The following is a 12,265-nucleotide window of genomic DNA, read 5'->3' on the forward strand; positions in this document are numbered from 1 at the left end:
CATTAAAAACTGGCCTAAAGTAGAGCAGCCCTAAGTTTTCTTACAGGCTGAAGTGCTCCTGGCAGCTCTGGAATTCAGAGGAACACAAAGATGGCATGCAGCAATCTTCCCTCACCCCCTCAGGTTTTCAGATCAGAGCTCTGACACACTTGAGGATCTGGGCATGACTAATCACAGGGCCAATTTGCTGGCTTGATCACCACCTATTTTTTTGTGTACAGAGACAGGGGACATGTTGGAAATAATTGTAACTAGGGCTGTCAAGTGATTAACAAAAATAATTATGATTAATTGCACAATTGAAAAAGTAATTGCTATTAATCGTGCAATTAATCGAACTATTAAACAATAATAGAATACAATTTATTTAAATATTTTTGGATGTTTTCTACATTTTCAAATATATTGATTTCAATTTTAACACAAAATGCCAAGTTTACAGTGCTCACTTTCTATTTATTTTTATTACAAGTATTTGTACTGTAAAAATCAAAAGAAATAGTATTATTCAATTCACCTAATACAATTACTGTAGTACAATCTCTTTATCATGAAAGTTGAACTTACAAATGTAGAATGTGTACAAAAAAAACTGCATTCAAAAATAAAACAATGTTAAACTTTGGAGCCTACAAGTCCACTCAGTCCTATTTTGTATTCAGCCAATCTTTCAGATAAACAAGTTTGTTTACATTTGCAAGAGATAATGTTGCCTGCTTCTTGGTCACAAGGTCACCTGAAAGTGAAAACAGGTGTTCTCATGGCTCTGTTGTAGCCGGCATTGCAAGATATTTACATGCCAGATGCGCTAAAGATTCATATGTTCCTTCATGCTTCAACCACCCTTCCAGAGGATGTGTTCATCCTGATGATGGGTTCTGCTCAATAACAATACAAAGCAGTGCGGACAGACACATGTTCATTTTCATCATCTGAATCAGATGCCAGAAGAAGGTTGATTTTCTTTTTTTTTGTGGTTTGGGTTCTGTAGTTTCCGCATTGGAGTGTTGCTCTTTTAAGACTTCTGAAAGCATGCTCCATACCACATCCCTCTCAGATTTTGGAAGGCACTTCTGATTTTTAAACCTTGGGTCAAGTGCTCTAGCTATTTTTTAGAAATCTCACATTGGTATCTTCTTTGAATTTTGTCAAATCTGCTGTGAAAGTGTTCCTAAAATGACCAACATGTGCTGGGTCATCATCTGAGACTGCTATAACATGAAATATATGGCAGAATGCGGGTAAAACAGAGCAGAGGACATACAGTTCTCCCTCAAGTCGTTCAGTCACAAATTTAATTAACACATTATTTTTTTAATGAGCGTCATCAGCATGGAAGCATGTCCTCTGGAATGGTGGCTGAAGCATGAAGGGGCATATGAATTTTAGCATATCTGGCATGTAAATACCTTGCAATGCCGGCTACAATAGTGCCATGCAAATGCCTGTTCTCACTTTCTGGTGACATTGTAAATAAGATGAGGCCAGCATTACCTCCTGTAAATGTAAACGAACTTGTTTATCTTAGCGATTGGCTGAACAAGAAATAGGACTGAGTAGATTTGTAGGCTCTGAAGTTTTACATTGTTTTGTTTTTGAGTGCAGTTATGTAACACAAAAAAATCTACATTTGTAAGTTGCACTTTCATGATAAAGAGATTGCTCTACATCAGTGGCTCTCAAAGCCAGTCCACCACTTGTTCAGGGAAAGCCCTTTGTGGGCCGGGCCGGTTTGTTTACCTGCCACATCTGCGGGTTCGACCGATCATGGAGCCCACTGGCCAGGCCAATGGGGGCTGCGGGAAGCAGGCGGGCCGAGGGATGTGCTGGCCACCCTTCCCGCAGCCCCCATTGGCCTGGAGCGGCGAACCGTGGCGAGTGGGAGCCGCGATTGGCCGAACCTGCAGACGCAGCAGGTAAATAAACTGGCCCAGCCCAGCAGGGGCTTTCTCTGAACAAGTGGCGGACCAGCTTTGAGAACCATTGCTCTACAGTACTTGTATGAGGTGAATTGAAAAATGCTATTTCTTTTGTTGTTTATCATTTTCACAGTGCAAATATTTGTAATAAAAAATAATAATATAAAGAGAGCAGTGTACACGTGGTATTCTGTGTTGTAATTCAAATCAATATATTTGAAAATGTAGAAGAACATCCAAAAATATTTAATAAATTTCAATTGCTATTCTGTTGTTTAACAATGCAATTGAAACTCCAGTTAATCATGATTAATTTTTTTAATCGCAATTAATTTTTTGAGTTAATTGCATGAGTTAACTGTGATTAATTGACAGCCCTAATTGTGACCCATACTATAGTTTCTGTTGCAGGGTGGAGGGGAAAGGAGGCACCTAGAGAGTGGGAAGAGGAACAGGGGTAGTGTCAACAGATAGAGAGGAGCTAAAGGGACACTGGGAGCAGGTTGAGGGGAAAATAAGTGCATCAGGCAGAGGGGAAGACACCAGGGGGAAGGGGAATGGGTTAGAGGAGGACATACCAGGGAAAGTCTCATGATCAATGGGGCATGAGAAGTTTTCTATTTCTCCTTTGATCTGTGTTGCTCATATAGTTGTGCAAATGAAACCATACAGAAGCCTACAATTCTGCAATAGTATCTAAATGTAGGCCCTTCCTCGGGCACGTGTAATCCCCAATGGAGATCCCCTTATTCCACTCTTGTTGGGAGCTCAGTGACCCAATTTAGGACCAAAGAGCCCTGGGATTTTTTGCAGTCAGTGCCTCCATCTAGTGGCCACGTGCATGAACTAATAGACAACTGCTCCCCCCTGCTGGAGCCTTTCACTGCTGTATGTAGCTACACACTTCAGTGTGGATGCAGCCTGCTTTTCACTGTGCTGTATGGCTTCATGTACCCTATATGCTGCCACAAGTGTAGACGATGTCTGTGTGTGTGAGTTACATAAATTTTAACTCACATCTAAGTAACCAAGAAACTGTCCCACACAATACTATTACTTTATAGATTTGATTGATCCAATGATTATTATAATTATAGGTACACCATAACATGAATATAACCCATAAAAAACCCTAACCACTAGAAAGCATGGGAAAGATCATTTAAGGTATTTTGAATAAGTATTCTTTTAACATTTCAGTTCATGCATTTGGTTAATGACAATATCAATATGTAAACATTCACTTTGTATATTTATTACACATACAAAAATACATTAAAAGAACATTACTGAGAACATTATTAAACACTGAAAATTAGGAGATGCTAGAATTAAGGTTGCTGCGGCCTCTTTCGGTGCACAAAGATGAACAGTGTTAATTAATGAGCAGCTGTTCAGTATTTTGTTTTCTACTTATTTTCCAGTGTGTGGTCCCAGGCCTTATTTACTGTTCAAACTTGCTCTGAAAACAGAATTACTAATTTCCTAATGGCATTTGCTATTACACTTATTGTTATAGTATCAGTATTTCACAAATATTAATGAATTTATGTTCACAGTGCTCCTATTAGAAGGGGGTGGGTGGGTATTATCCTCATTTTACAGATGAGAAACTGTGGCACAGAGAGATCAAGCTCAGAAATACCCACTAATTTGGGGTGCTCAATTAGAGACACCTAGGACCTGATTTTTAAGCGTACTTAGCATTATATAGCACTTTATATTTTCCAAGCACAGCTCCCATTGACTTCAGGTGTAGCTGGGAGTTGTAAGATTGAAAGGCAAGACAATTTGTGAATTTGCCATGCATGGTGCCAGTTAGATTTTAAAACTGAACTCTAACAAACTAGGGTTACCAATATATAATGGAATCAAATGGGATAATCCTTTTTCACTGAGTCTAGGGAGTGTTGGCTTACTAGTTGAATGCTGGGTTCTTGGAAGGTCAAATTTTAACTTGAACAGTATTTCTCAGATCAGGACGCTTAGTTATTCTTTACCAACCAACAGTGTATTAATTCATCCAGATCAAACAGTTCACCACACAAATGTAGACTAAACCAGTTGTATGTACTACACACACAATACATTCTCACAAATGATTATTACAGACTAAAGTTGAGGTTCAGCAGTTATGTCCAAGAACAAGGCAAATTACCAAGATTTCTTATTACATTTACTTATGATAATCAATTCTCAGTTCTTTAGTACTAACATTTATCATACTTTCAAGGATGTACTTATCTTTAAGACACTTTGAAGAGTGGGATTAGTAAATTTGAATGGATTGGTCCAAAAGGGACAGGTTTAGAATATTAAAAGCTATTGCTTAAAGTAATTGTTTTCAATCTCTCTTAGGCCATTTTGTTTGGACTTATAAAGGAGTTAGAATCTAAAATATGGTTACTTGAGGTCTCACTAGAGTATAGACTCAGCAAGATAAGTACGATTCTTTATGTCAAAGAACAGAAAGGGAAATACAATCATTGAAATGAAATCTCATCACTTCTTGTTACTCTCTTAACCCTGGGATGGGGGAGAGTCCTTTCCATGCATCTGGGACGGGCTTTGTCCAGTTGCAGTTAGGATTCTGCACTTTCCTGTGTTGGGTTCAGTCAGTTCTCTTCATCGCATGGTGTCTTCAGTTTATATACTCTAGTTTCAGGGCTCGTAGGAGGGAGCCAACCACATATTCCTATTGGACCCATGCCAAGTGAATGCTTAGTTTTAGCTCTTTCCGTTTCTTTGCTGCTTCCATTGGTATCCAGTAGATGGCATTTGTGTATAACAAATTTCTTTAATCCTTTTCTTATGAGCAGCATTTTAAATTTGGTTCATTTCAAGGACTGAATATTATTATTAGCTCCTACTAGCAACTGGGATCTCCCCTTTTAAGCAATATCTGTTAATATCCCAAAGTTATACCCTGGTTTATATCTTTTAACATTTATTCTTCCTTGTGCTGGACGATTCCTATTACTTCTAGAGTGCAACAATTATTTACAATGAAAGCAAACATAATCAATATAATCTTCTAAATTTGGAGGACATATTCTATATATACTTTAATTATATATAAGCATTTCACAGTATTTAGAATTTACAATAGAATGAGAGATGTTTTCCACATACAGAAGGATGTAGATCTGACTCACTAGGCAAACAAAGGTGCAGTTTCTAATGTGGGATAAACTACAGATTATCTCTGGTGCATTTGATTTACAAAGAAAAAATGTATCTATATGTGGTGCGGTATAGTCAACACCTGCCCCAGTTTTCAAGTCCTTGTTCTAGAGCATGGGAACATAAGAGCTTCTTAACGAAAAGGTCACCAGAATTTTTTTAAATGAGCAAAAAAAGCTGCATTTTTCCCTAGCCTCACTCTCCAAACCAGCTGAACTGTTTTGGCTGAAATTTTCCCAGGAAATTCAGCCTTAGTCAGAAATTCCAAACAGTTAAAGTTTGACAGAGTTGTAAGCAACTAAAAACAGGGTCTTATAATGGGAAGCATTGGCAACTTTATAGGTGGAGCTCCCAGCTCCTCCTAAAATGATCTTGGTTTCCTTTTCCTTTTCTTTTCTGGTTGTAATACAAGGTGATGGTTTTTGACATAAAAGGTCCTAAATTGTTTGGTAACCATCAGTTACCTCTCTCCCATGTGAACACAGCAATTAAGATCAGCTGATATGTTTGAGCTAGCAGGTTAATGGGTTGAACCGGAGGAGGTTGCTGGGAAGGTGGAATTCTTGATTCTGTTTATCTCCTCTCTTAGTTTGATAGAACTTGGGTCTGTTGATCTTCAGTGATTGCTTATCTGTTTTTCCAGGATTTTAAGGAGAGGATGATTGGAAGTGGGACAAATGCTCAGTCCTTCTGTTTTGCATGGGTGGGGAATTTTTTAATCAGTTACTGTAGCTGTCTGTAGTTTTTGTAATAAAACTAGACAACATGCACCTATAAGCTAGGATAGGGGCTTTTTAAAAATCTAAATAATAGAAGATTATTAAGCAAAATAATTACCAGAAAAACCTGACTGTTCTTGTCTTTTTAAACTATCCCATTCTATGAGTGCATGGGGATGATTCAATTAAGCAATGGTACTTACATTTAAAACACATTTTTAAAAATACTATTGAACAGATCACATAATTCATCTTAATAAGAGGTTATAGGTTATATATTTCAGCTTCATTTAAAAATGTGGTGGATAATTTAATGACAAATAATAATTATATGTCCTGGTGTATGATCACATTTCATGCTTCAGGGCTTCAACTAGTTGCTTCGGGATCAGGAAAGAATTTTTATCATTAATATACAGTGTTTTGCATCTAACTAGAAGTATTTTGATCTTGTTTTGTTTTGTCTTTCTTTAAACCATCAAGTATAAGCCATGGTTAGATAATGGAATAGATGAACCAGTGGCCTGATCCAGTAGTGCAACTAAGGACAGCAAGTCCTTACTTTTTATTTATTCTAGCAAAAGACTCTTTGAAGTCAGTGGAGCTGCTCCTTACTTATTCTGATATATACAAAGGTAGAATCTGGCCCTAAACTGTTTGCAAAAGGATCCTATATGATAGCATGTAGGTTAATGAAGGATTTGGAAAAGTTTTGTGAGGTTGATCCCTGAGGTGCTCTGCATGTTACGCCATTCGTGAGGTAGCAAATCCATGCCTGCACATATAAAAATGATGTGGCTGTCAGCTAAGCTGCATATGCAGAATAGGGGAAGGAACTGAGAATGTTTGGCTCCAGTAACACAAAGAGACTGGTTGTCATTATTAGTAGGTGTTTTACACAGTCCAACCACTAGTAGGTAGTGGTGCACATAGTAGCCAATAGATTACAGTTCAGCAATTCATATATGTGTGTTTTTTTCCTCTTTAAATCCACATTTTTCTTCTTCTTCTTTTTTTAGGAAAATTAATAAATCAAAAGAAAGCTGTGAGCAAGTTTGGATCTTTTTCAGCCACTTTGGAAAATGGAATCCAGCTATCCTTGAGCTACTATGGAGCTACAGGAAAAGCAGCAGGTAAAGCAACAGGCAGAAGAGGATATTTGAGAGCCCACAGTGGGAGTCCTTATTTCTTTCATACACCCCTTAGCATAATCTGTTGCATCCAGCCCTAACTTTTTTAACACAGTGGGTCATTTTCACCAGGATTTGAGCTGAGGTGACATTGTCAAATATATTTTATGATTCAAATTTCAAAATGAAAGGAGATCTCTGCACTTTTTTTACTTATGTGAAAACAGGCCAGTGTAGTAAGAAAGTCCCAAGTATTTTTATGAACTAGCTTAGCAAAACCAGAAAATTAGTTTGAGCCAAAGAAAATGTGATTTGCTAAGGAATCTTCTTGGTTTTCCAAGAAATAATATTTTTGTTAATTTACATAGGTGATTATGGAATTCTCATTTTGTGTCAGGCCATGTGTACACATAATAAGGAATTTCTGTCAGACTTTCAATAAATATATTCACCAATTGGAAGCAATTGCTTCATAACCCATAAAGAAAACACCAAGAGCTAATAAAATCTTTTTGGTTCTGCTACATTTAAGAGGTCACTGAAAATGTCATAAATCTGAAAGTGAAACCCTCCTCTGATCGGAAAATAATTTCAGCATTTTTCATCCCTTAAACTATGAAAACATTTAATCAGGTGTTTCTCCATGTGGGTTTTGGTAAGCCATGTGTCTGACTGTACATTCAGTTTCAGTTCTTCCGAGACATTTTCCCTGTGAATTGCTAAAAATGTACTTCTTATCTTGTGCTAAAATAGTATCCATACTGTAGTGGACTGTGAAAACTCACATTACATCTTTAAAAAACAGAGAAGCATCTTATTAAACAATTAAATATTCTTTTGTATACACGATGGTAATTTTGATTGTGTTACAGCAGCCATTCCCAACCATAGGTCTGCATGCCATTTCTGGTGTTCAGGCTTCTGCGACAAATACTCTAAGTTCCCCACTCTACCTCAATGATAAGCCTCCCTGCTGAGTCTCAATAAGCCTCTGTTGTCTGCCTTCCTTTCATCAGTGGAACTTGGGCTGAACAATATCCCAGTCTAACAATCACAAAAGCATCCCAAGCTCTATCCATATCAAGATAGAGTATGCACAGCAGAATATTGTAATGGGAGACAGGGCACTGGAAAACACATTTGGTCATTAGCCTGGCTTATCTGATGCTTTAGCCTAGTACACTGGTATGGTTGCTCCAAAGGTTGAGAACTACTATTTTCTTGCCTAATGATGTTCCCACTGAAGTTAGTAAGAGTTTTACCATTGGCCTCAATAGCAGCAGATCGGGTCCTTACATAGTGTGTGATTATGAATGCAGAAAAGACAAAGGTAAAATTGAAGGGGCTGTTCTTTAACACATGACTCAGAACTGTGAATTGTCTGGAAGTGAGGATTCTTCCCAAGTCCCCTTTTCTGCCCTTCAAACAACCCCCCACTCCCAACACCTCATCATCAGAAGCAAGTTCCCCATAGACCAGGACACACCAACTCAAAGTGGCACTAGACCCTGCCAGAACAACAGACCTGCAGACATATCTCCACTGCTACAATGAGCAATATCCCCCACAAAACACCTTTCAAGATTAATGGGTCCTACACATGCCTATCACAACATGTGTTATACCTCACCCAGTGTGCTAAATGCCCCAATAACAACTATGTGAGTGAAACCAGACCCCCACCCTCTCTTACTTTCACTGTGGTCTGCATCCAAGCCCCCAGCATAGCAAATTCATTTCAGTTGAGGATGACCTCCTCAATCAGGACAGCTAAGCACAGTTTTGCTGCTCTTTACTCATAAAATAAAGATAACATGTCACTTCCCCTGCATTCAGTACTAAAGTGATTTGTAACCCAACACCAGCCAAAGTTGATCAATTTGGGCAACACAGCTCTGTCTGCTGGATACCTATTCAGAGTAGGTGGGCTCATGTAAATACAGTCTGTACCTGAAGTATTTTCCCCTCCCCAGCCACTGTCAGGGGAGAGCTCATTCAGACCCTGCTTACACAGATATTGTGGCAAACGCTATCATCTTTGTTGCCAACAGCCAAGAGAACCAAGTGGAGATACCACATTCCCTTCTGTGAAATTGAACATTTCTACACACATCCTTCCCTGCGTTCCTTAGTTGTTTCAGCAGTAAGTAAAAAGGAGCATCAAGGACAGCCTTTGAATCTTAAATTTCTAAAAGATTCACTCTAGCAAAACCAGACGTAATGGACTTGATGCAGAAATTATTAGGCCTGTGTTTTGCAGGAGGTTAGACTAGAAAAACCTAATAGTCCATTTTTTCCTTAAAATATACAAATCTATGATCACATACTATTCTTTTGCCTTTCCCATTACACAAATTGAACCCTGTTCACTGAATGAGGCAGCTGTTCAGTATTTGTTCATCATATTATGTAGCCCCATGTCTCATGCACTTCACACCTTTCAAAGCGTGAACTGAGTGAGTAAGATGTCCTTTGAATCCCTGCTTTATTTACTACACACTCTCTACTATCTGCACTGAAAAGGACTAGGATCCCCTTTGCCCTAATTTTATTAACTACACTGCTCTGCACTGTCCAACCTGCACAATTAATAAGTCAGTGGTCCTGCACAAAAAATAGTGTGTGGTGATGTAATTAAATACTGTATTATAATGCATATGCGCAAGGGAGCAGAGTTAAGGTTGCACAACAAATATTAAAATTGTTAAATAAAAAATTCCACTCCATTTCGATTCCCATATATGTGCAGTGCGAGTAGAACATTAGCGGATTGTTAGTTTATCACATAACCAAAAGTGGTGTATGTGCAAAATAGGTTTTGGAACCACTATAACTCTGCCAAATAAAAAATGATTGTTGTGAAGCCACCTAAAGACACATTTGTGAGGGTTGTGTTTGTACTAGCTACTATTATGCAACTAGAGCAGTTTAAAAAAAAAAAAAAGCCTAACCCTGGCCATTTTCTGAGGACTGGTTCTTTGTGTTGTTGTACTACAATGTAAATCAGACCATTCTATAAAAAGAGTTGGTCAAGACATTGGTGTTCAAGTGTTGCTTTATCTGAGGTAAGTTGTCCATAAAAAGACTAGCATGAAGATTACTTTAATTGTCTGGGTGAGAAAAACTCCTCAAATACATGCTCTGTATGTGTGGCTGTAAGATTTACAACAGGAATAGATATTCAAATTTTTTCGTATTATGCTGTTGCAAAAAAGGCAAATGTCATTCCAGTATGTATTAAGAGGACACAGAAGTGTCATATATAGGACATGGGAGGTAATTGTTCCACTCTAGTTGATGCTTGTGAGGTCTTTGCTGGAGCACCGAAACCAATTTTGGGCACCGCATTTTAAGAAAGATGTGGGCAAATTGAAGAGAGGAGGAGAGCAACAAAAATGATAAGAGGTTTAGAAAACCTGATCTATGAGGAAATGTTGAAAGTCTTGAGCATGTTTAGTCTGTAGAGAAGAAAGCTGAAGGGGACTTGATAACAGTCTTCAAATATATAAAAGGGTGTTATAAAGAGAAGTGTGATCAGTTGTTCTTCATATTTATTGAAGGTAGGACAAGAAGTAATGGGTTTAATCCAGAACAAAGATAATTCAGGATTGATATTAGGAAAAACTTTCTAACTATAAAGATAGTGAAGCACTGGAACAGGTTACCTAGGGAGGTTGTAGAATCCCCATCACTGGAGGTTTTTAAGACCAGGTTAGCCGAACACTTGTCAGGGAAGGTCTAGTTATGTTAATCCTACCTCAGCACAGGTGGATGGAGTAGATGAACTCTTGAGGTCCCTTCCAGTCCTACATTTCTGTGATTCTATTAAATCTATCAGATGTTTTTAAGTAAAAAGGACAAACCATCAGAACAGATCCTTTGCCATGGCAGAATAAAAGCATTACAACTCCAAACTACTGGAGTTAATGGTCAGTCCATGATAAAGTGTAACAACGTCTATATTTTCCTGGATACTAGATTCAGAATATGTCCAGCTATATGAATATTTCTTGGGTGAAGGAAAGTGGAAAGATTGTCTTTCCCATACATGATAGACTCCGACCTAGAGACATCTCAGAAGCTATGGAACACACTAGTCCTAACCCTCTCTATGGCTAGAGTAGGCCACAGAAGGTGTTTGCATTTGTTGTCATGCACCCAGCCCCTGGACTGAGGTCTCTGGGGGTTTTGTCTTTTAAAAGGTAAAACTTGGTAACTGAAGTTTTGTCAAACAAAGCCTGATACATGCATGTATGTGGCTTCAGTCTATTGCATAAAAATGTTGTTTTTTCTCTCCCCTCTCCCCCCCGCAGATGATACAGACCCTAACTTAGCAACAATTCTGAATATCCCCTCTGTACATATTCCAACTGTTGCTCCCACTCCTGTTGCTGCTTCCACTTCTTCAGGAAAAAGCAACAAGTCACTGAAACAAAAATCAGCAAAATCTCTGCAGTCTGCCAAAGGGAGCCATGTCAAGTTAACCACTCCACCACTGGAAGAGTCTCCAAAGCAAGAAGAGAAAAAGGTGAGAGAATATTCCCCAATAAATACTAAATTTACCCCCTACTGTAATCATAAGTCACAAATAGGTCTAAATTGGTAGAATGGTTCAGCAGAAAAGACAGGTGCAGTCAGCAAGGTTATTTTTTTCAAATGTCAGTGTTTAAAACAAAGTGACATCAATTAACTTGATCAGAAATGTTAGCTGAGCCTAGTCACGATCTGAGACCACAGGGAAAGATAGCTTTTTGCAATGTCTGCTATGATCTCAGAGGCTTGGCCTTTATTGACAACATAATTAGAGTTGGTTAAAAACAAAGGAAAAAATATAGCAAAGATTATTCTAAATTTTCTCAGAATTTCAAAATTCAAAAATCTTCTATCAGCTCTATAATTGGTTTAAAAATGGGGGGAAATGTTCACAATTTTTTTTCAAATGTCTACCTGTAACCATAAATTGGTTGACAGAGTGGGCATCTGTCAGTCTAGTATCCATTCTCCTTATGTGACAATGTGAGGCCCTACGGCTGCAAGAGGGTGTGGGAAGGCAGATGTGTTAGCCCTAGAATGTTAAAGGTCTTCTTCCCTATAAGCTGAGAAGGGGTTACCTCAGGTCAATTGGGAACACCTGGATCCAGTCAAAGGCTGCCTGAGATCTTTTAAAACCTCCCCTCCAGTGAGAGAAAGGGAGGGAGAAAGAGACAAGCTGCTACCAGGCCAGTAACAGCAGGGAAATAAGCTTCTCCAGGAAGAGAGACTGCACTCCTCTCCATAGGGGAAACAGACAAGCCTGAGTGCCTGCTAGGGGAAG

At 38.5% G+C, this 12,265-nt stretch overlaps 1 protein-coding gene across 6 annotated transcripts in view; it reads left to right on the plus strand.

The window, feature by feature from the left end:
- Nucleotides 1-12,265, plus strand: part of SPAG17 (sperm associated antigen 17) — a 328,728-nt gene that overhangs the window by 186,272 nt on the left and 130,191 nt on the right. For all 6 annotated transcript variants that reach the window (XR_007769040.1, XM_050921082.1, XM_050921091.1 and 3 more), the window contains exons 23-24: nt 6,841-6,954; nt 11,265-11,479. Coding sequence is in view for 5 of the 6 variants with exons in the window: in XM_050921082.1 (XP_050777039.1) it covers nt 6,841-6,954; nt 11,265-11,479 (329 nt within the window). In the remaining variant the exon portion in view is untranslated. The remainder of the gene's footprint in view (nt 1-6,840; nt 6,955-11,264; nt 11,480-12,265) is intronic.

Source organism: Gopherus flavomarginatus, chromosome 1 (assembly GCF_025201925.1).
Source record: "Gopherus flavomarginatus isolate rGopFla2 chromosome 1, rGopFla2.mat.asm, whole genome shotgun sequence".
NCBI lineage: Eukaryota > Metazoa > Chordata > Testudines > Testudinidae > Gopherus > Gopherus flavomarginatus.